This window comes from Trichoderma atroviride, chromosome 2 (assembly GCF_020647795.1).
Source record: "Trichoderma atroviride chromosome 2, complete sequence".
Lineage (NCBI taxonomy): Eukaryota > Fungi > Ascomycota > Sordariomycetes > Hypocreales > Hypocreaceae > Trichoderma > Trichoderma atroviride.
The window spans coordinates 4211694-4229945 of NC_089401.1; the positions used below are offsets into that span (position 1 = coordinate 4211694).

Here is an 18252-nt window from a genome sequence, read left to right on the forward strand (position 1 = left end):
ACTGGTCTGAGAGTTGCTCCTCAGGAAGCCGAGATCAAATAATAATATCAAGCAAACTCGGCTTCCTGCCGCTGAGGCTTTCCCTACTTACCAATCGCCCCTTCTCTGCAACTCAATTCTCGACACTCGTTCAACTTACTCTGCTCAATTTAAAAACTAGCAATTTCCTTTTTCAGTTTTTCTTTTCCTTTCCCTTCTTACATGTCATTTTCTCAGTATTATTGAAAATAAAAGATGCATCGATCATCTTCATCCCCCCTTCCTCCCCAGGGCATGCCCCGGTCATCGAGCGCCGCTGCCATCACCACCACCAACAACAACAACCCCAAAGTTCGCGCTCAGCCCAGCTCCAGGATAGTTCGGGGCCAAATTTCCAGCCCAATTCCAATGCAAGATCCGCTGGATAAGGAACTGTACATCAGACCGCACGATACCGGAGCCTCTGGATACGCACAACCTCCGCATGTCAACTTGTCCAAGCCCTCCATGGAAACCTCCCGGCCGTCAGCGGAGTTTGCTCGCCGCCGCATCTCTTCAACACCTGAGCGATCTAGATCAGTCCTCCGAACGGCTCTTAGCAAAATATTTGGCCGCAAAAAAGCTATCAGACCTATAACACCTCTAGCCTCTGCTGATTCGGAAGACGAGCGGCAAGATTCGCACTTCAGTGTAAGTACATCACTTCGCGGATCGAGTGAGGTATAGCTTCTTGTGGATAGTGTATTGATGTAAGCAAACAGGATGACAAGAGGGATTCCATTCCTGCGCAAAGGATACCCCCAAAGAAAATTGAAACGTTTCCCATCTCTGAATATGATCGAGCCTTGCGCTCTCATTCCGTTGGCCCCGAGGATGTCATGGCCATCCGGAGCGCGCGAAGCCCAGTCAACCCCGAATATAGCGGGCATGCAAGGAAACGTAACGGAACCGGTAGTGATGCTCATCCGGCCAGTGCGCGCTGGGTAAAGCCAACTGGCCTGACTCCGCGCCCTGCCAGTACAACTGACTGGGGTAGCAGGTTGGTTGATGCCAGCCATGACCCTGAAGAGATTGGCCGTGCTGTAACCACTGGCCTCAAGCGCAGATCAAGGAGCTTATCGTTCATCCCATTGATCGAAACCGCGGAGGCTCCCAACATCACACGGCGCCGCAGCGATGAATTCCCTCGTGGGTGGCGGGAAAGCTATGATCAGGAGCCCGCATCACCAATATCATCAACTGCTCCAGATGGCGGCGATCGGCGCACCTTTGTCAGCCAAAAATCCAACGATGAGGCAGAGCTGGTAGACGAGATTGATTCGCCTGTGAAACCTTTTACGTTTTCGAATATGCCTTATATGGCCGAGTTTGCCGGTACCGCGAGCATGAAAATTACAGATGCTGTTGGCTTGGAGACGCGGATTGGCCAAGTCGAGAATCGGCTGAGCCTTGTGGAAGGTCTCTTGACCCATGCCCGTCAAGCATCTCCAGGCGATGGATTGGCGGACGACTCCTCTGAAAGATTGGCGCCGCCCATGCCTGCATGGTCATCTACCTTTTCAACGGCGGTTCGACCATCTTCCCACTCTTCTGCCCAAGTTTCTGGAACATCTAGACTCTCCTTTGGCGAGATACCAACCTATACACGATCGGCAAGCCAACAAACGTCAAAACAACCCATGTTTGCAGCTTCCACTCTTTCTAAATCTGTGCCCACCGGGTCATTTATCATGGATCATGAGACCTACAATGCACTCGTATCAACCATGGAGAACGACCGAGCTGCTCGACTAGCACTAGAGGCACAGGTCAAGGAGCTCAGTCGACAAATCAGTCGCCTTTCCAAAAACATACCCGCAACTCGCACAGCCCAAGTGAATGACGAGGTAGCGTCCCCGTCCTTTGGCAAGCCACCAGTCTTGGATTTTGGTGAAGATGAGGAGGAGGAGGACGACGATTTGAGGACAAAAAAGTCTCGACGAAGTTTCAGAAAGGCTCAAAACGAAGATTCCGGCATTGGAACCGAGTCTGGTGACAGAGACTACCCCGAATCGTTTGCTACACTAAACGACGAGCATCATAACTCCAAGGCAGATCTGCCATTCAGCTCGCCCGATGCGATACTGTCGCTTTCCAAACTCACAACGCTGCATTCCATGGCACACCCAGCATCGCAGCAAACCGTATCACAGCCATTCTAGACGGAGTGAGTCTGGATTGCGGTCGAAGAGAAACATTAGCATATGGTGATGTTGAAAAGTTGCTAGCGCTTCATTATTTGTATATTATACCCCATTCAAACGATGTCAAATATCGTCTGAAGCTTTTGACTATAGCATTTTATTCTTTGAGGTGTTGATTGGCGTGGGCCAACGGAAGTTCTTTTGTTAACAAGGGTTCGGGAGGGAGTATTGGGATAAAATATCATCATTCGGTGCGGGGAGGATGAAACCGGTGCTAAAATATATTAGACCATTGCTAAGGAAAATTGACTCGGCAATTTTCAAGGGAATAAATAAAGAATTTATTTCTAAAAAAAAAAAAAAAAAAAGGCGTGGTATTCTATTGTGAGATGTCTATGGGAGAAAAAGTTTTGCCAGGCATGTTAGTCTTATGACTTATACTGTAAGCTCTCCCCCCTTTTGCGCCAAGTAAAAATTCTTTCTTTTTTTCTTTGTCTCCCATTATTCATACAAGATAGAGAGTCTTTCGACACCTATTCGGTTTGCTACGCCTAAAATGCAATTACATCACTAGTGAGACAAGCCATCTCTGAGTCCCCAGCTGCCCACCAGAGCCATGGACTTTTCGTCTCCAGGGGCCAGGCGGTCATCCTGCAGCGTATCAGCAAGGCACGTCCAGGGATCTCGGCCTCCGCCCCATTTCAGCAAGTTCTCCTTTAGGCGCTCGCCATTCTCGCGGCCAATGGCGGCACCGTCCTCGCCGGCACGGAAGACGACGCGCCATACTCGCTCGGCGAGCACGCGGTCAAAGAGGTAACTGTAGTAGGTGCTGCCGTAGCTGTGCAGGTGGCCGAAGAAGCCCTGCCAGCGGGTCTCGGGGGGGGTCGCGGGGCCCGTGGGCGAAGCGGTGCTGGATGTCGTGGAAGGCGGCCGTGGAGTCGAAGGAAGAGGAGGAAGTGACTTCCGGAGAGTGGTAGGCCTGGTCGACCATGGCGAGGAGGATCTGGTGCTCGGTGTCGATGCCTTCGAAGCGCTTGGAGACGCGGATGCGCTCGGCGACGAGGTCGTAGGGCAGGGGCTTGTCGGTCTTCCAGTGGCGGGCGAAGAGGGAGAGGACGGTGCGGTCGGCGGCGAAGTGCTCCATGAGGGTGGAGGGGAGCTCGGCGAAGTCGGTGGCGCAGCGGGTGCCGGAGACGTTTTGGAAGGATGTGCGCGCGAGGATGGAGTGGATGGCGTGGCCCATTTCGTGGAAGAGTGTCTCGACCGAGTAGAAGGAGAGGAAGGCGGGCTCTTTGGCGTTGTCGTTCTTGGGGAAATCGCATACGAGGGCAATGGTGGGGAGCTGCTTCAGGGTGCCGTCGTGCGTGGAGATTTCCATGCCGTCGTTGGCGGCCTGCTCGGCGGATTCGAAAGCTGGTGTGTTGGGGGAACTGAGGTCCAGGCCGGCTTCTTCGACTTCGTCGGGGAGGATCTCGCGGGAGCATCGGACGGTGAAGTGTGCCGGGTTTGGCGACTTTTGCGGGCGGTAGAAGAGGTCGCAGTACAGGACGGCGACTTGGCCGCCGTTGTCAGACACCACGTCGAGGCGCTTGACGTCTGGATGCCACGTTTCGCCTGGGAGCGTCTCTCGCGGGACAAGGCGGATGCCGTAGAGACGATCGAATAGGCGGGACAGGCCTTGGATGACGGTGCCGACGGAGAAGTAGGCCGTGAGATGGTCGTCGAACCGGACTCGAGATCGCATCTCGGCCCTGATCTGCTCCATGTAAAAGTCTCTGTCCCAGGCCTGGAGGGTGGCATCCTGCATGGCGAGCCTCTCGCGCTTCTTCTGAGTCAACTCGCTGAGTTCGTGCTGGATGATGGGAGCGTTGTGGTCTCTCAGGGCAAGCAGAAATTCCATCACTGAGGCGGGCGATTTGGCCATCATTCGGTCCTTCAATGCCATGTGTCCGTGGCTCTGGAAGCCGGCGAGGTTAGCCAGCTCGGCTCGAAGCTTCAGCATTGTCTCCAGGAGCTTGATGGTCCGGCCTGAGGCTCTTCGCTGGGCGAGATAGATTTCCTTCCGCGTCTCCTCATCGTAGACGCTCTGCAGGGCGGCCGCGGCCTCGGAGCCGGTGGTGGGGATGGAGATGTTGGACCGGGTCTTGAGCGATGCGGCGAGGCCGGGGTATAAGCCGTAGAAGCGATGAGACGGCAGCGTGACGGCTTTGCGCTCTGGCTCCATGCCTTGAACAAATGCCGAGCCGACGTCGCTAATGTGCGAAGAGAGCTCAACGAACTTGTCGCGCGCAGCTTTGGGCAGGTTGACGGCAGACTTCATGAAGTCGAGCTTGAGCAGCTCTGCCACTTGCTTCTCCTCCTCGGACCAGGTCGAGGTGACCTCGGGCCGGGACATGGCCTCTCCTAGCTGGTCGCTCAGTCCCGTCATGGTGTTGAGCTGGTTCATGTACTGGTACACCATTGACCAGGCATCTGCCGCAGCCTGCTGGAAGCGCACGTCGGGATGCGTCATGCGGACGAAGTCGGCCATGTCGAGGACTCGGCATAGCAAATCGCTCAGCCGGTCGAGATCGCGGACGAGGGTCTGGTACTCGCGGGCCGACGAGGCCGAGAGCACACGGTGGACAATCTTGGTCGCTCTCTCCAGGTTCTTCTGCGCAAAGGCGAGGAATCCATCGGGGCTGGTCAGGTAGCGGTTCTTGAACAGGCCTTGGCTCTTCTTCAGGCTGAAGCTGGCAAAGGTTCGCCCGGATGGGGCGTCGAACAGCTCGCGCAGGACCGCATCGTCGTGTCGAGAGCTTGTGAAGTGGTCGAATGGGAGCTTCGCAGCGTCTGTTGAAGGTGTCGCAGTGGCAGTCGCAGTGGCAGTGCTTGATTCCCATCGGATCTGGTTGAGGCTCTGGTTTCCTTTGATCACGCGACGAGAGCATCGGGTGCAGACCCAGAGGCGGGAACCTCTGGAGCTAAGCATTGTTGGAGTTGGGGATCAAGACAAATGCTGGATGCATGCGAGGAACTAGATTTTTCTCGTAATAAACATGCGCGACGCATGGTCAAGAGGCGATTGCAATTGGGAGCTGTGACGAGACAGGAAAAAATCAAGGTGGGAGGACGATTTCGGAGATGCGAGGGGCGGGTACCTCGAGCATGTACCCGCGAGATGCCGAACGCCGGCTATCTTGGAAGATGCCCCTCCAACTGAGCGTCGATGGAGTCTCTGCTGCTGAACTAGACGGTTGAAAGTGGTTTTTTTTTTATCTTGAGCACAGTATATATGATTTGAGTGATTGTCTCCCACTTCCATTGAGATGATTTATTCTTCAACTGATTGCTGTTCGTTCATTACAAACCATGAGCCCCTCACTCCGCGTTTCCGGAGTCACTTACACAGATGGAAGGGATCGCTGGTCTCGTGCCGTGCCGCTCAAGAACAAGGTTGTTTTCTCAAACTCCACATTTCATCATGTCTACCTATGCTGTATCAAAAAGTGATGAAATTATGGCCATTAAATATTCGTGTCAATGATGACTCTTTAACGTCGCAAATATCTGGCGTGGTATTGTTAGTGCTCTAGCCCTGCAGTTTGTGGCTTCCATCTCGCATTTCGGTTTGTCTTGGAGACACATATCGTGCCAATGATACACCAGTTTACTTTAAGCGTTTGAATATTATTCCTCAAAGCAAATCTCGCTCCTCATTGGCTGTTGGTCGTTGGCTTGAGGCATTTCAATAGCTAGCTAGCAGTCCAACCGTGACCTGAAAATAGCAAAGTGAACCCGAACATTCTACCCTGATCAGATTGTTAATTTGATCTAGATTGATATATCTGGATACTGCTACTCTGCTGTCACATTAAAGACTGCAGTGAATTTTTCAAGACTCGGCCTTATAAGTTCCAACTCCTACTGTGAAATTTGACCACCTTTCTCTCGATATCGTATCGCAACTTCTCCAGAAACTTCTGATCAAAATCCCCGATCAAAATCTCCGACCAAGATGCCTGATCGAGATGCCAGCCCTGAAATAGACTCCGAGGTCTCATATGCGAGCCCGTGATGCCAAGGACAGAAGGTTTAGGCTTGTATTTAGCCGTTCTATATCCACCTAGATTTCTCTTATACGAGCTAAACAAGTCAGCAGACCAAGTAGATGGAATAAATTGTCAGACAAGCCTCAGATAGCAGCCTGATCTTTGGTATCAAGCTCTATATGCCCGTTCTAGATAAGGCAATTGCCTTTTCAGCATTGTTCCCCCACTTAAGCCAATACTGGTACTAAATATACGCAGATACATTTGTGAATACACGAATCACTTACTTGCGATAGCTCGTCAGAAAGCGTTACCAGAAAAATGATGGGTAAGGAAAATCAAAAATAAGACTCGTGTGCAGCAAATCGCGGCAATTATCAGACCAATAAAAAATATACACATCTATATGTGCTCATGTTGTTGCTTATATGTAGTTCCGGTCATCTATCCGTTTCGGTACGTGTTCCTCCGTGGTCACGCCGTGTAAATGAACGAGATACAAACGAACGCAATATCTGAAGGAAAGATAACGTCTTGCGGCTCATCAGATAGAAATCCGAACTATGAATTAAATAAGATTTTAGCGCTTATTTGGAACAATATTGCCAGAATAGACGTATAAAAAATCGACACAACGATGGGCATCCTGCTGAACATGCAGTCATGACTAAAGTAAGCATCACATGTGAAAAGGCTGCACACCTATCTGTGTACAACCCGAGTTGATAAGCAATGAAGAATAATATTTTTGCTCTTGGTTGGCATATATAGACAGTATAAGTAAAAAAAAAAAAAAAAGATGTAGATGACCTGAAATTAAGCTACATTATTGCATTTGGATGTGATTCATATAAAAAAACAATGTTTATTTTTGTACTATTATTGGGCGGACTTGCCCTTTGGCAGGCGGGAACAGCCATTTACCATCTTTGGTTTTCACCTCTTGCAAAATTTCCAGGTCCCAAGTTGGCAGCAAGTACTCTACTCTATGAATTCTACTATGAAGTCATATGCAGTGGACAGTATACACGCCGGATCGAAAAGATGCACGAACAATATGGTCAGAGAGTCTTGGAATGCTGGTGATTTATAACAAGGCTGACGATAGTATCTATAATCTGTAGGACCAATTGTGCGCATTAGTCCATACGAAGTGCATATAAAAGATGCTGATTTCTGCGTGGAAGCATTCTCTCCGGTCAAAAAGCTGGACAAATATGGCTGGTGGTACAGAGTCTTTGGTGGACCTGGTGCAACCGTCAGTACCGAACATCACGATGTGCACAGAAGTCGACGCGCAACGTTCAAAAACCTGCTATCTCCAGTTGCTGTCAGAGGCTTCGTGCCCACCATTCTTGAAAAAGTGAAGCAGGCCGGCCTCATCATGAGCCATCACGCTCAAATGGGAAGGCCGATAAACATGTCAAACTTGTACCGGTGTATAGCAGCGGATACGGTGTCGGCATATGCCTTGCCGGCTTCGCTGAACTTGCTTGACTCTGAAGATTTAGGCGAAGAATTCCAATCTGGCTTGAGATTATTCTTCGAGGCAGCTACTACGATGCGCTTTCTCGGATTTCTTCAGCCCCTGATGATGATGATGCCCGATATCATTTTCAAGCGATTGTTGAGCGACCCCGCGAAATCACTAATAAAACTAATCAGAGTGAGTCAATCAAGATTCTGCCGTTGTACTTTGGAGGTATGGATTAAGCGTATTGACCAATTGATTAGAGATTGGAGGCTTGCGTCGATGAGACGATCCAAAGGCCGTCTGACATGGAGAAATCACGCTCGTGTCTCATTGAATGTATCAAGACCAACAAGTATAGAGAACAAGGAGACTTCCGTGAGCGCTTACTGCAAGAGGCAGAGCAATTTATTGTTGCTGGTACCGAGACGACTGGCTACGCATTATCCGTCACTACCTTTTATATCCTTCAAAATGCAGATATTCAAAAGAAGCTACGCCAAGAACTCGTCGACGCACAGATCAGCCTAAACGAGGACGATCTCGACATTACAGTTCTTCAGAATTTGCCGTACTTGGTTAGTTCTTCTCCTTTGGGCCGCAGTTTCAAATGGGAGGGGAATTAGCAGTAGCCAGAAGCTGACATGTTGCCGAATTCGTAACTTTAGTCTGCTATTATTACGGAAGGGCTTCGGTAGGGTCACGCGAACTCACACGGTGCAAAGAGCTGACCGAAATGTGCTAACATCTCACCCCTAGATTCGCTCATGGCGTTGGCTCAAGGCTGCCCAGAGTAAACAAAACTGGCGACGTACAGTATCGCCAATGGCGCATACCTGCTGGTGTAGGTCGAAACTGTTTCTTCTTCTGCCCATGATAGGTCTTGAGATAGCTAACTGAGGCTTTCCCTTGAAAGGTACCTGTGAGCATGACATCAAGGCTTCACCATGAAGATCCGCAGCTCTTCCCGGAACCGCTCACTTTTCGTCCGGATCGATGGCTTCAGCCAGACAGTAAACAACTAAGAAAATATCTCAGCCCATTTGGCCTTGGGTCAAGGATATGCCCTGGAATGCAGTAAGTGATGGCGGTCGTCTTTGCATTAAACTAAGGAAACTGTGGGCTAACACTGGACCGAAACCCTATAGCTTGGCGTTCTCTGAGATATATATTGCAATTGCGTATATCTTTACTCACTTTAATGTGGAAAACAATGGCACGACGAAAGAGGATCTGATTTCTGTTCACGATTTGGGAGCGCCATTTCCCAAACGAGATTCCAAGGGGCTCCAAGTCACTCTGCAGCTTAGATAAACGCACACGATGAGCAAACAATAGAGAATAGAGTATACAAAGGAGAGAATATATTATGAGGATTATAATTTAGAACTCGTCTTTATCCACAACCCAGACGCCTCCAACTTGACTTCTTCTCGTCCCTGTGCTTGGCCCTCGACAGGTTCTATTTGAACAGCTTGTGCCCTCATCCAATGCTTCCGTCCATTGTATGCTACACACCATGATTTAACTATCAACAACCCTGGAGTCCGGACTGGACGTTTGAATCCCACTTCGAGTTTCGACGTCAATAGAGTTCTCCTTACGTCGTCGATCTTTTCTGGATCAGTTGAGAAGTGCACAGCCAGCGTATGGGCCATGGCTTCGTCAAAAATAGTTGACAAAAGCCCGCCATGGGCTGTGGACGGATGCGAGCAGACACCCGGGCTGGATAATTCAAACAAGGTGATTAAATGCGGAGGCGTATTCTCGTAAGAGTGAACAGACTGGCTCTTTGAATGTATGGCAGGATTGACTTCTGATGTCTCTACCAATGTCGGAAGAGTTGCTTTCTTTAGCATCAAGCAGTATGGTATCGTCGACTCTGTTGCGAGAGTCTCAGAAAAGAAGAAGTCTTCGCCGCTGGACTTGCGGATTCGCCCCCAAAATGGGACAACCTCATAGTCTTGCGACTGCAATATTGGGATAAGATACGACGTTTTGGAAAAGTGCTCCATTGTGCCACCAGTTATCGCAGAATGCACGCAATGCAGAGCTTGAGTTTCACTGTATAGCGAGGTTATAAAATTTCTGATTAGATGTTGTTATCGTGTAAGTCTACGGGATTATGTATGCTCTTGCAATCTCACACACACACACTTATAAATGTTTACTAAACTTGTAGCTTTGGATGATGCAGGTGTTAATATTGGCATAAATACCGTTTTGGTCGACCAAGTACATCACAGTATACTCTGTAGGTGCAGTACACAATACCATCTATCTTGTAAATGCCGAACTAATAGGCTATGGAATCGGAACTCGGAATATGCGCACCGCCCCCGTGCGGGCGCCAATATTGGCGTGTAAGCAATGGGGGCTGACGAGTTCTTTTCCGCTGGCCAGAACATGCACACCCCGCAGCCATCATGTGTTTACTATTCAACAGATCCTTCCGGAGCTTTGCACAAATCTGTAAAAGCAATTTTTTTGATAAAAGGCACAATGGGCTAATATGTGATGAAATAGACTAACAATAATAAATACGCTGCAATAATGACTGTGTTGCGCCTTAGTTGCGCAGGATTAGATCGAAGAATTGTTCGTATACGTTTAGAAGATCCACACTAATAATTAAGTCGCATGCAATCCAGCATGTGCTTTTTTATATCACAATTTAGATAACAAAATACTTTATTAGGTCTAATCTAGATGTCGTTACACTCGTAGTGTCAAGTACATGTATATAGTTGTACTACACCTAGTTTATAACCTTGATATTCGCCCAGAGCTGTTATCCCCATCCCCATCCTGCTGCTGTCTTCTATGAACCAGATAAAAATGGCGAGCAAAGCTATCAAAGTCGATTATAATAGGCGCATTGCAGTAATTACTCTCAACCAGCCCGAAAAGCTAAATACCTTCAACGAAGAGCAATTCTATTTTCTTGGGGAGTGTTTACGAGAGATAGCAAAGCACGATGAGGTGGCCATTACTCTGCTCATTGGGACCGGACGGTTCTTTTCATCGTATGCCATGATCATTATTTGTCCAATCTCAGTTCAGTCTTCTCTCTGGTATCTAATCTGTCATCAACTCCCTTTAGCGGCGCGGATGTGTCTGATCTGGGCAAAGTAATGGCAGCGCCAAACCGCAAAGACATCTTGGCGGCATCCTTGTTCAACAACATCGACCTCACTCGGGCGTTCTATACGCACCCAAAGATTTTGGTCGTGGGCCTGAATGGCCCTGTTGTCGGCTTTCCAGCGGCGCTGATCTCGTTTGCCGATTTTATATACGCTCGGCCTCATGCCTACTTGCTTCTTCCATTCTCGTCGCTTGGGTTTGCAGCCGAGGGGGGCGCCTCACGTGCGTTGCGAGATCGCCTCGGCGTAGCAAAAGCAAAAGAAGCCCTGATGATGAGCAAGCGTATTCCGTCTGACCAACTTTTGGCTTGTGGATTCGTGAACAAGATTCTTCAGCCGCTCTCACAGGAATCGAGCGCGGATGGAGCTGACCCGTTGGAATTCTTGAAACAAGTTCTCAAGGAGCTTGATAAAGACCTCGGGAGTCACCTTAGTGATTCAAGCTTGTTGAGTATCAAGCAACAGTTTTTCCGACATGACAGGCGGACATATGAGCATACAAGCGTGCAGGAGGCGTATACGGCGGTGGAGAAGATGTGCGCTGGAGTTCCGCAAAAGCAGATGCAAAGAATAGCCGCCGCCAAGAAGATGAAGTCCAAATTATGATTGGTAATGTGTACAAAGTAATATTTATGATGGAAATTAGCATATTTTAAAATATTGCATATTGCAGACAAGAAGAGAAGGCTGACTTCCTCAAGAAGAGGTAGCTATTCTGAAGGTTATCAACATGGGGGCCCTGGTACAGATTTGCTGGAGATAAGTATGTTAACAAAGACGACAACTTATGCAAAAAAAGAGCGAAACGAAATTGTAAAAATAAAAAAGAAGAAATAATCGAGCGATGCTACGAAGAAAACATCTACTATTTCCTCAAATTTAAAAAAGGCATGCAGTAGAAATACAAGGATTGAGAGTCGTCTCGTCCCTTGAATTTCCCAATTCGGCAATGACCTGGCAAGCCCCCCCCCGGGCCGGAATTTCTCTGCGCCGCGCTATCAGTCGGAATAGAGCGGGTAGGGACAAGATCCGATCGCATGAGCGCCTTTTCCAAAAATACGTCGTTGAAACTTCTCGAAGCTCGCCAGAACCGCCTGCAATCATGGCCGCGAGAGTGCTCCTGCAACGGGTAGGCAATTGGAATTCAATATACATTTCTCCTCAGCAGTGTGTGCAGGTTAATTGACTTGTCCATCTTTTGATTTAGCGCTTTGCGCCGCTGGCCGCAGCCGCCCTGGGTGGTATTGCTTTTTTCTCCAGCGGTCGCCTTTGCTGAGGCTCCCAAGGTATGTTCCTCTCTTTCTCTTTTCTCATCTTCTCTTTATAAAGCCGTGACATGCTAATTGGAACTACGGACAGAGAAAACCCATCTACGATGAAGCCGAGCACTACTCCCCGCTGCCCTCAGCACCATCACCGCCGGCGATTCTCCCGAGCCAGCCCATCCAGGACAACAGCAGCAGCAACGAGGACGAGCAGCCGTCCTGGACCCCGACCCCGACCGACCGCCTAGCCGTCCAGGTCGGCCGCGCACGCCTGTTCCTCTACAGCGTCGCCGTCGCCGCCGAGAATAAGGTCAACCAGACCGTCGACTCAGCCTTTGACCTCGAGCAGTCCTTCACCCGCACAATCGCCTCCCTGGCGCCCCCGCGCGAGAGCGGCGAGAAGCTCATGCCCGGCGCCATCTACGTCCTCGTCGCCGCCATGGCCGGCAGCATCCTCACCCGCAACCGCAACGTCGTGCTTCGCGCCACCATGCCCTTTGCCCTGGGCGTCGGCGCCGGCTGGACCGTGCTGCCCATCACGATGAGGAACGTCTCCGACCTGGCGTGGAAGTACGAGCAGAAATTCCCCGCCGTGGCCGAGTCTCACGTCAAGCTGCGCGAGGGTATCCAAAAGACCATTTCGTTTGCCAAGGTCCACAGGGAGGTGGGTGTACAGTACGTTGACGACAAGGTCACTGACGTGCGGGAGGCGTTGGAGAACTGGGTTAAGCAGGGGAAATAAAATAAAATAAAAGGGGGCGCGGGAAACATGTGTGTGTTATAAAAAAAAAAAGCGATTGTACTATTACATAGAGATTTTTTTTGGTTGTTAAAAACCGTTTCTTTTTTACATCTCATTCGGTTCACCTGGAAACTTCAAAACGGCTGAGACGAGATATAAAAGAAAGGAGTAAGATGGGCATGAGATGCTGGTGGAATAGTAACAGAGATATTTCAGACTATATAAATACATTTTCATTTTCAAATACTGTAGCTGGGTTATGAATATGTGGCCATTGAGGCATATGCTATTGGATATATCTACTGTTCATTACTTATGATATTTTGTCTATGATTTTTGAGCTTCATCAAACAGAAATGATGGGTTTCAACTCTATTTCCGGTTGCGCACTACTAGCTACTCGCTCGGATAGCGCCTTTTTCTGTTGTGTCTTGACTCTTGCTTGACCAGTCTGTCCGCCGGCGGCCAAGGCAGTGGCGTTTGATTTACCCTTTTTGAGTGGCATCTTGTCCAGTCCTCGTCTGACGTCTGCCTCCTGGGCCTGCTCCATAAATTCTTCGTGACCCAGCATCTGGCAGACGGCTGTATAATTCTTGCTTTGAGTCAAGGGCTGGTGGAGCCCGGCTTTTCCGGGAACCATCTGGGCCAAGAGATACTTTGTGTTGCCGAATCGGTTCTCGACATCCATGGCCGCCTTGACGTATTCCTTGACGACCTCTTCCCAGGGAGCGAGGCCTCCATCGGCCTCAGCCCTAAAGCAACTAGGATTCTTCTCCGCAGATACGGCAATCATGGCGCCATCTGCGCCGAATTCCTGTGCCAATTTTAGACCTTGGTCTCTGGACTCCACATCGCCATTCATCAAGCAGGCCACGCCGGCCTCGTGGCAAATGTCGGCAACCATACGCAGCTGGCCACGGATAGCACGCTCTCGGGGACGCATTGGCGTGGTTCGGCAATGGACTGTGAGGCCAGTGATGCCCGTGGCGACGAGTCTTCTGACCAGGGCCTCGGTCTCAGCTGGCGTTTCAAGAATGCGAATCTTGACGCTAATGCCGATTTCGAACTCGGGGGTGATGTTCTTGACAAGCGTTTCTAGAATGGCGCATAGCTTGTCTGGAGTCCGCAGCAGGGCAGCGCCCATGCCGCCGCTGGTGCTGAAGGGCTTGGGGCATCCGGCATTGACATCAATGCCAGCAACGTCCGCTGCGACCAATCTTGCGGCTTGCAGTGCGCGATCTGGGTCTGACGTGCCAATCTGGAAGATGAGTCTGTTCTTCTCCTTCTCGGGGTGAGTGGCGTAGATGATGTTTTCCTTTGCGTCTGGCGGCGGCGCTTTCTGTCCGTGGGAAGCAACTCGAAACCATTCGACCGTCTGGGTAGCCTCGTTGTAACGTCTCGTCGTGCCGATGATTGCGCGGTCAACAGTTTCGGGGCCTGTTAAGTTGACGTTTAGCAACTGTGGGATGTTATAGAAAAAAAAAGGTCTGTATATAGGTACTCACCCCACACGAGGTCAGCGCCGTACTTGAGCGCCAGCAGACGGGAGGGAAGTTCTCCAGAGCGCACCATTGGCGCAAGGACAATCTTGCCGCGGTAGTCCACGCCGCGGCGAGGGATGGGGACCATCTTGACCTCTGAAGCCATGATTCTATTCAGCAACCTAGAGAGCATGCCACTCGGGGAGGGAGGCACTGCTACATGCTCTTCTGCAAGATTGGAATTAGATGAGGCGAATCAAAAAGTTGAAGTGGGATGCCACACTAGGACTAGATGATGATTCATCTAGCGGTTATCGGGCGTTATCTCTTATCGATAACGGCATCTTTGATTAATACTGGAGACTCGCTCCGAAGTGGGGTCACGGACGCGGCGCCGATAACTCACTCCGCTTGCTGAATCTAGATGCGTCGTCTCTCAGCCACAGGGACTTGAGTTTAATGTTAGATATGGGTGAGACCAAATGTGGAAATAAAGAGCAACGGTTCGGCGTGGGCAGCTCGCTTGCGCCCGGAATGCGCCCAAAGCACCGCGTAGCAACGATGGGAATGCCCGCAATCTTAATTTCTAGGCGGATGGGGTCCATGGAATATTGGCTAAATTGCATGCGATAAAGGCCCGTGGTATTGGGAGTGGAAGTAATCAAATGCTACATGTCGCGTGACGGTTTATCGTCCGCTAAAACTAACAAACAAATTGACTTGGTTTGGCGGGGGCTGGGCTTGCAGATTTGATGCAGCCGATAGCGGTTGAAGTGACGGAAAAGGTTACGTGTACCCGACAACGAATTGCTCGGGGGGCTTTGTGCTCGCGCAAGTATCGTCTACCCAGCAGACGCCTGAGTGCAGCTCGAGAACAGGCGCAAAAATAGCTGCAATCTTAGGAAATAGAGCCACTAGTGATGCCTCGGCCTAGCCTGCAGTTTAGTGCTCCCTGACGGAGCTGGAATGAACAATGCTACTATTTCAGGCGTGGGTTCCAACGGCAATACGATGTTTCGTCGACGATGGCGATGAGTCGGCTTCCTTCGCAGCACTGAGGGATACGCATGCGAGGCTGCGTCTATTTTGGGCGCTCGTGCCAGGAGGGTGTGCGGGATTGTCGCGGTGCAACCCACGATTAGGAGGCGCGATCTCCAAGCGCACACAGAGATTTTCGAATTTGGGATGGGATGGCTTAGATACGGTGACTAGGAGACAAGATCTTGGCTTGATGTGCCCCCAGTCGCCCGCCATGCTATAACCTGCGTAGATCAAATCATGTCCTGGCCCCAAAAGACTTGGTACTTGTACCAATCCAAGTCCGACTGTTGCGACTGCTACAGTATCACTGCTCTTGGAGGGATCCTTTTCTTGTTCAGATGTTGCGATAGTTCTGAATTGGCTTTGAATTTGAGTCAATATCTTCGAAACATTGGGAAATATGCATGTACCTGGGCAACTATAGCGAATATGTCGGCCCATTCCTTAACTCCCCTTGTAGAATGGAAACTATTGGGCGGTCAACCCTCACCCGCGCAGAGTCTGATTTGTTTCGAAGAGAGGACAAGGCCAGCCAGCCGACAAGGGATGCGAGAAAAGGGAAACAACAGCTTGATGGGATGCGGTTGCATGCGTCGTCCTTCAATATTGAACGAGATGAGTTTGAACCTTGGGCGAGGGTGGTCACGGCGCTCGGTTTCAGGGATCTCGCAGGCCGGCTCCAACGCTTGGATTAGCCGGGTTTGGCACTCGAAGCGGCTACATGTCCCTGAAAGGCCCTGGAAAGCTGCGGTTGATTGATGGCCCTGGAGGTGTATTGACTTGGCACTGAGCCAACACTCAACAGACAAAACAAAGAGAGAGTTGAGATGCTCGTCTAGGCTCGGCGCTAAAGAATGGAGGCGAAGCCCCCAACTCTGTGCTCGCTGTTCTGGTACCAGCCAAGCTCTGCTGCTCCAGCGAATTAGGCGCCATCAGGCTGGGGCAGATGGGCGCCGAACCCCACTATTAAGCCACTACGAAGCCCCTCCTGGCCCGCGATGAGCACAAGGAGGAGGCGCTCAGGGGCTGGTTGGTGGGGAGAGCGACGAAGAGAAATGGAGGTCACTGCGAGCGAGCAGAGCACCTAGATTGCCTTAGCTCACGACTGTGGATGTGCAGGCTGGAGGTGGCGTGGTTGAGGCACTGGGAGGGGAAAACACGAACAACGGCACAGGTGCAAATATAGCATCGAAGCTGCACAACGGGACAGAGTCTGCGAGAATACGAGCATTTGCAGCCCGTCGTATCGACCAGTAGAGAATCCCGCGGTACTTGGCAGGTTCTATTTTCGAGTACCGGCGCCAGCTTTCTGCCCGTCCCTGCGAGGAGGTACAAGCCTCGTGGTACCTGCACCCCTGGGTCTGTGATAAGGGTCGTCTCCATCTCCAAAAGGGCTGTGGGTTTGCTCGCTGCGTGGTCTAGCCGTCTTGAATGCTCTGAAACTTCCTTGCCATTCCCTGGAGACGCCGATCAAGGCCAATTGGATTCCCTCGTGACGACATAGCACCTGGTGCGCGAGTAAATCCTAATAAACCAGCCGCAGAAGTGCACCCTCCCAGGCGTCTGTAGCAGTTGGTGGTACTTGTACGAGTGGCATCCCAAAAAAAAAAAAACATACATACTTGTACAATCGCCATTCCTGCCGCCTGCCCACGCCTGCACCCTTCTGCATATGCTGGCTGGCCAACTCGGTCCCTCCTACAGCTTCATCGCCCGTTGTCTGCGGCTTCAGCCTCTGCACTGCAACTGCAGCACTCCAGCCGCGCACGGGGAGTAAGACAGGCAAAGACTGCTCGCTGCCAGTGTTTTTCCCGCGCCGGCGACGGGGGGTGCCAACACCGCACCATATCTTGGCGGTGCAGAAACGTCCAGGAGAGCCAGCGCCAGCGCCAGAAGCATCATCCCGCCCACACCAGGCGCTGCAGTCGGTCAACAATGGACAGCGCGCAATCGTACATGGCCGACGAGGCCAAGTCGTCCAAGAGGGGACGGCTGATGGGCAAGCTGTTTGGCGGCAAGGAACGCAAGCTGGAGGAGAGCAGCAGCAATGCTTCCAACCTCGACGCCTTCCTGAGCTCGGCCGACACCCTCAACGTTACACATCCTCCTCCACCGCTGCCTCCCACCGTCGCCCTGCCGAAGCTCGACACCAGCATCTCCCGCTTTCCCCAGGCGCTGGCCGTCAACCAGCAGGCCCAGCAGAACCGTCCTCTCGCCCCAGGCGCTGGCGTCGAAGTGCGATCCCCAAAGCGAAGCCCACGACCGAGCCGCAAGGGCCTCTCCGTCAGGTTCACGGAGACGTTCCCCGACGTCATCGGCGAGGGCGGTGACGAGTGTGAGAACCCTACCATGGAGGTGTCGAGGCAAAAGGGCCAGCAGCAGTCGTCTCCTCCTCCTCAGAGCCGACCAAAACCCCCCGCCAGCAAGCCCTCTTACTCGAACAGCGACATCTCATCGGCACAGGATGATTTCATACCTAAACCCATATCCCGAGTTCAGACGTCCTTCTCGTCCATCTATAGCCCTGATGCTGACACCAAGACTCTGCCAAAGACAAGGACAAATTCGTCGCTTGGGGTGGACCGCCAGAACTCGCTGGACCCTGGGAGGAACCTCTCACCAGGAGGACTCTCTCCAGGTGGATTCTTGGGGGCTCCAGGAGGTAGAAATGATGAAAATAGAAAATCCTTTATTGAAGTTCAAAACGCGCAGATGGCACTGGCCGAAGGAAGAGCCTTTGCCAAAGCTGTTCGCACCGCCAGTGCGGCCTCTGAGCACGACTGGGGCGAGAAGAAGCTGCCTCCATCCCGCGAGCTGAACGATTCGCCAGAACCTACATCCCCCGAAGTCCAAATGAAGCCCACCGAGTACAGCCCTGTTACCTCCATGTCTACAACCTCCAGCGCACACGCTTCG

The 18252-nt window shown here is 51.2% G+C and overlaps 7 protein-coding genes across 7 annotated transcripts; 4 read left to right on the top strand and 3 right to left on the bottom strand.

The window, feature by feature from the left end:
- Positions 1–234: 234 nt before the first annotated feature.
- On the top strand, positions 235–2180 carry TrAtP1_004183 (uncharacterized protein; the record flags this gene model as incomplete). Its single annotated transcript, XM_014083375.1, has 2 exons — positions 235–669; positions 741–2180. 2 exons carry the CDS (start codon positions 235–237, stop codon positions 2178–2180), a joined length of 1875 nt encoding a protein of 624 aa, XP_013938850.1.
- Positions 2181–2967: 787 nt separating this feature from the next.
- Positions 2968–5133, bottom strand: TrAtP1_004184 (uncharacterized protein; the record flags this gene model as incomplete). Its single annotated transcript, XM_014083789.2, has 1 exon — positions 2968–5133. The coding sequence occupies one exon, from the start codon at positions 5131–5133 to the stop codon at positions 2968–2970; it is 2166 nt and encodes a 721-aa protein (XP_013939264.2).
- A 2104-nt stretch (positions 5134–7237) lies between these two features.
- TrAtP1_004185 (uncharacterized protein) lies at positions 7238–8978 on the top strand (the record flags this gene model as incomplete). Its single annotated transcript, XM_066112198.1, has 7 exons — positions 7238–7253; positions 7318–7859; positions 7928–8242; positions 8333–8358; positions 8424–8508; positions 8581–8741; positions 8813–8978. 7 exons carry the CDS (start codon positions 7238–7240, stop codon positions 8976–8978), a joined length of 1311 nt encoding a protein of 436 aa, XP_065968281.1.
- A 62-nt stretch (positions 8979–9040) lies between these two features.
- Positions 9041–9679, bottom strand: TrAtP1_004186 (uncharacterized protein; the record flags this gene model as incomplete). The annotated part of the gene is made up of 1 exon (XM_014083790.1): positions 9041–9679. One exon carries the CDS (start codon positions 9677–9679, stop codon positions 9041–9043), a length of 639 nt encoding a protein of 212 aa, XP_013939265.1.
- Positions 9680–10502: 823 nt separating this feature from the next.
- Positions 10503–11413, top strand: TrAtP1_004187 (uncharacterized protein; the record flags this gene model as incomplete). The annotated part of the gene is made up of 2 exons (XM_014083335.1): positions 10503–10690; positions 10768–11413. 2 exons carry the CDS (start codon positions 10503–10505, stop codon positions 11411–11413), a joined length of 834 nt encoding a protein of 277 aa, XP_013938810.1.
- A 431-nt stretch (positions 11414–11844) lies between these two features.
- Positions 11845–12814, top strand: TrAtP1_004188 (uncharacterized protein; the record flags this gene model as incomplete). Its single annotated transcript, XM_014083412.2, has 3 exons — positions 11845–11936; positions 12015–12093; positions 12167–12814. 3 exons carry the CDS (start codon positions 11845–11847, stop codon positions 12812–12814), a joined length of 819 nt encoding a protein of 272 aa, XP_013938887.2.
- Positions 12815–13049: 235 nt separating this feature from the next.
- TrAtP1_004189 (uncharacterized protein) lies at positions 13050–14546 on the bottom strand. The gene is made up of 2 exons (XM_014083791.2): positions 14320–14546; positions 13050–14251 (listed from the first exon to the last, which is right to left on the bottom strand). Exons 1-2 carry the CDS (start codon positions 14486–14488, stop codon positions 13161–13163), a joined length of 1260 nt encoding a protein of 419 aa, XP_013939266.2. The 5' UTR covers positions 14489–14546; the 3' UTR covers positions 13050–13160.
- Positions 14547–18252: the final 3706 nt, after the last annotated feature.

Bases quoted from the DNA above. Each gene is read 5' to 3' on its own strand.
- TrAtP1_004189 (XM_014083791.2), bottom strand. From the start codon at position 14,488: ATGCTCTCTAGGTTGCTGAATAGAATCATGGCTTCAGAGGTCAAGATG. The intron at 14,252-14,319 runs GTGAGTACCTAT...TCAACTTAACAG, and splicing joins CGGCGCTGACCTCGTGTGGG to GCCCCGAAACTGTTGACCGC.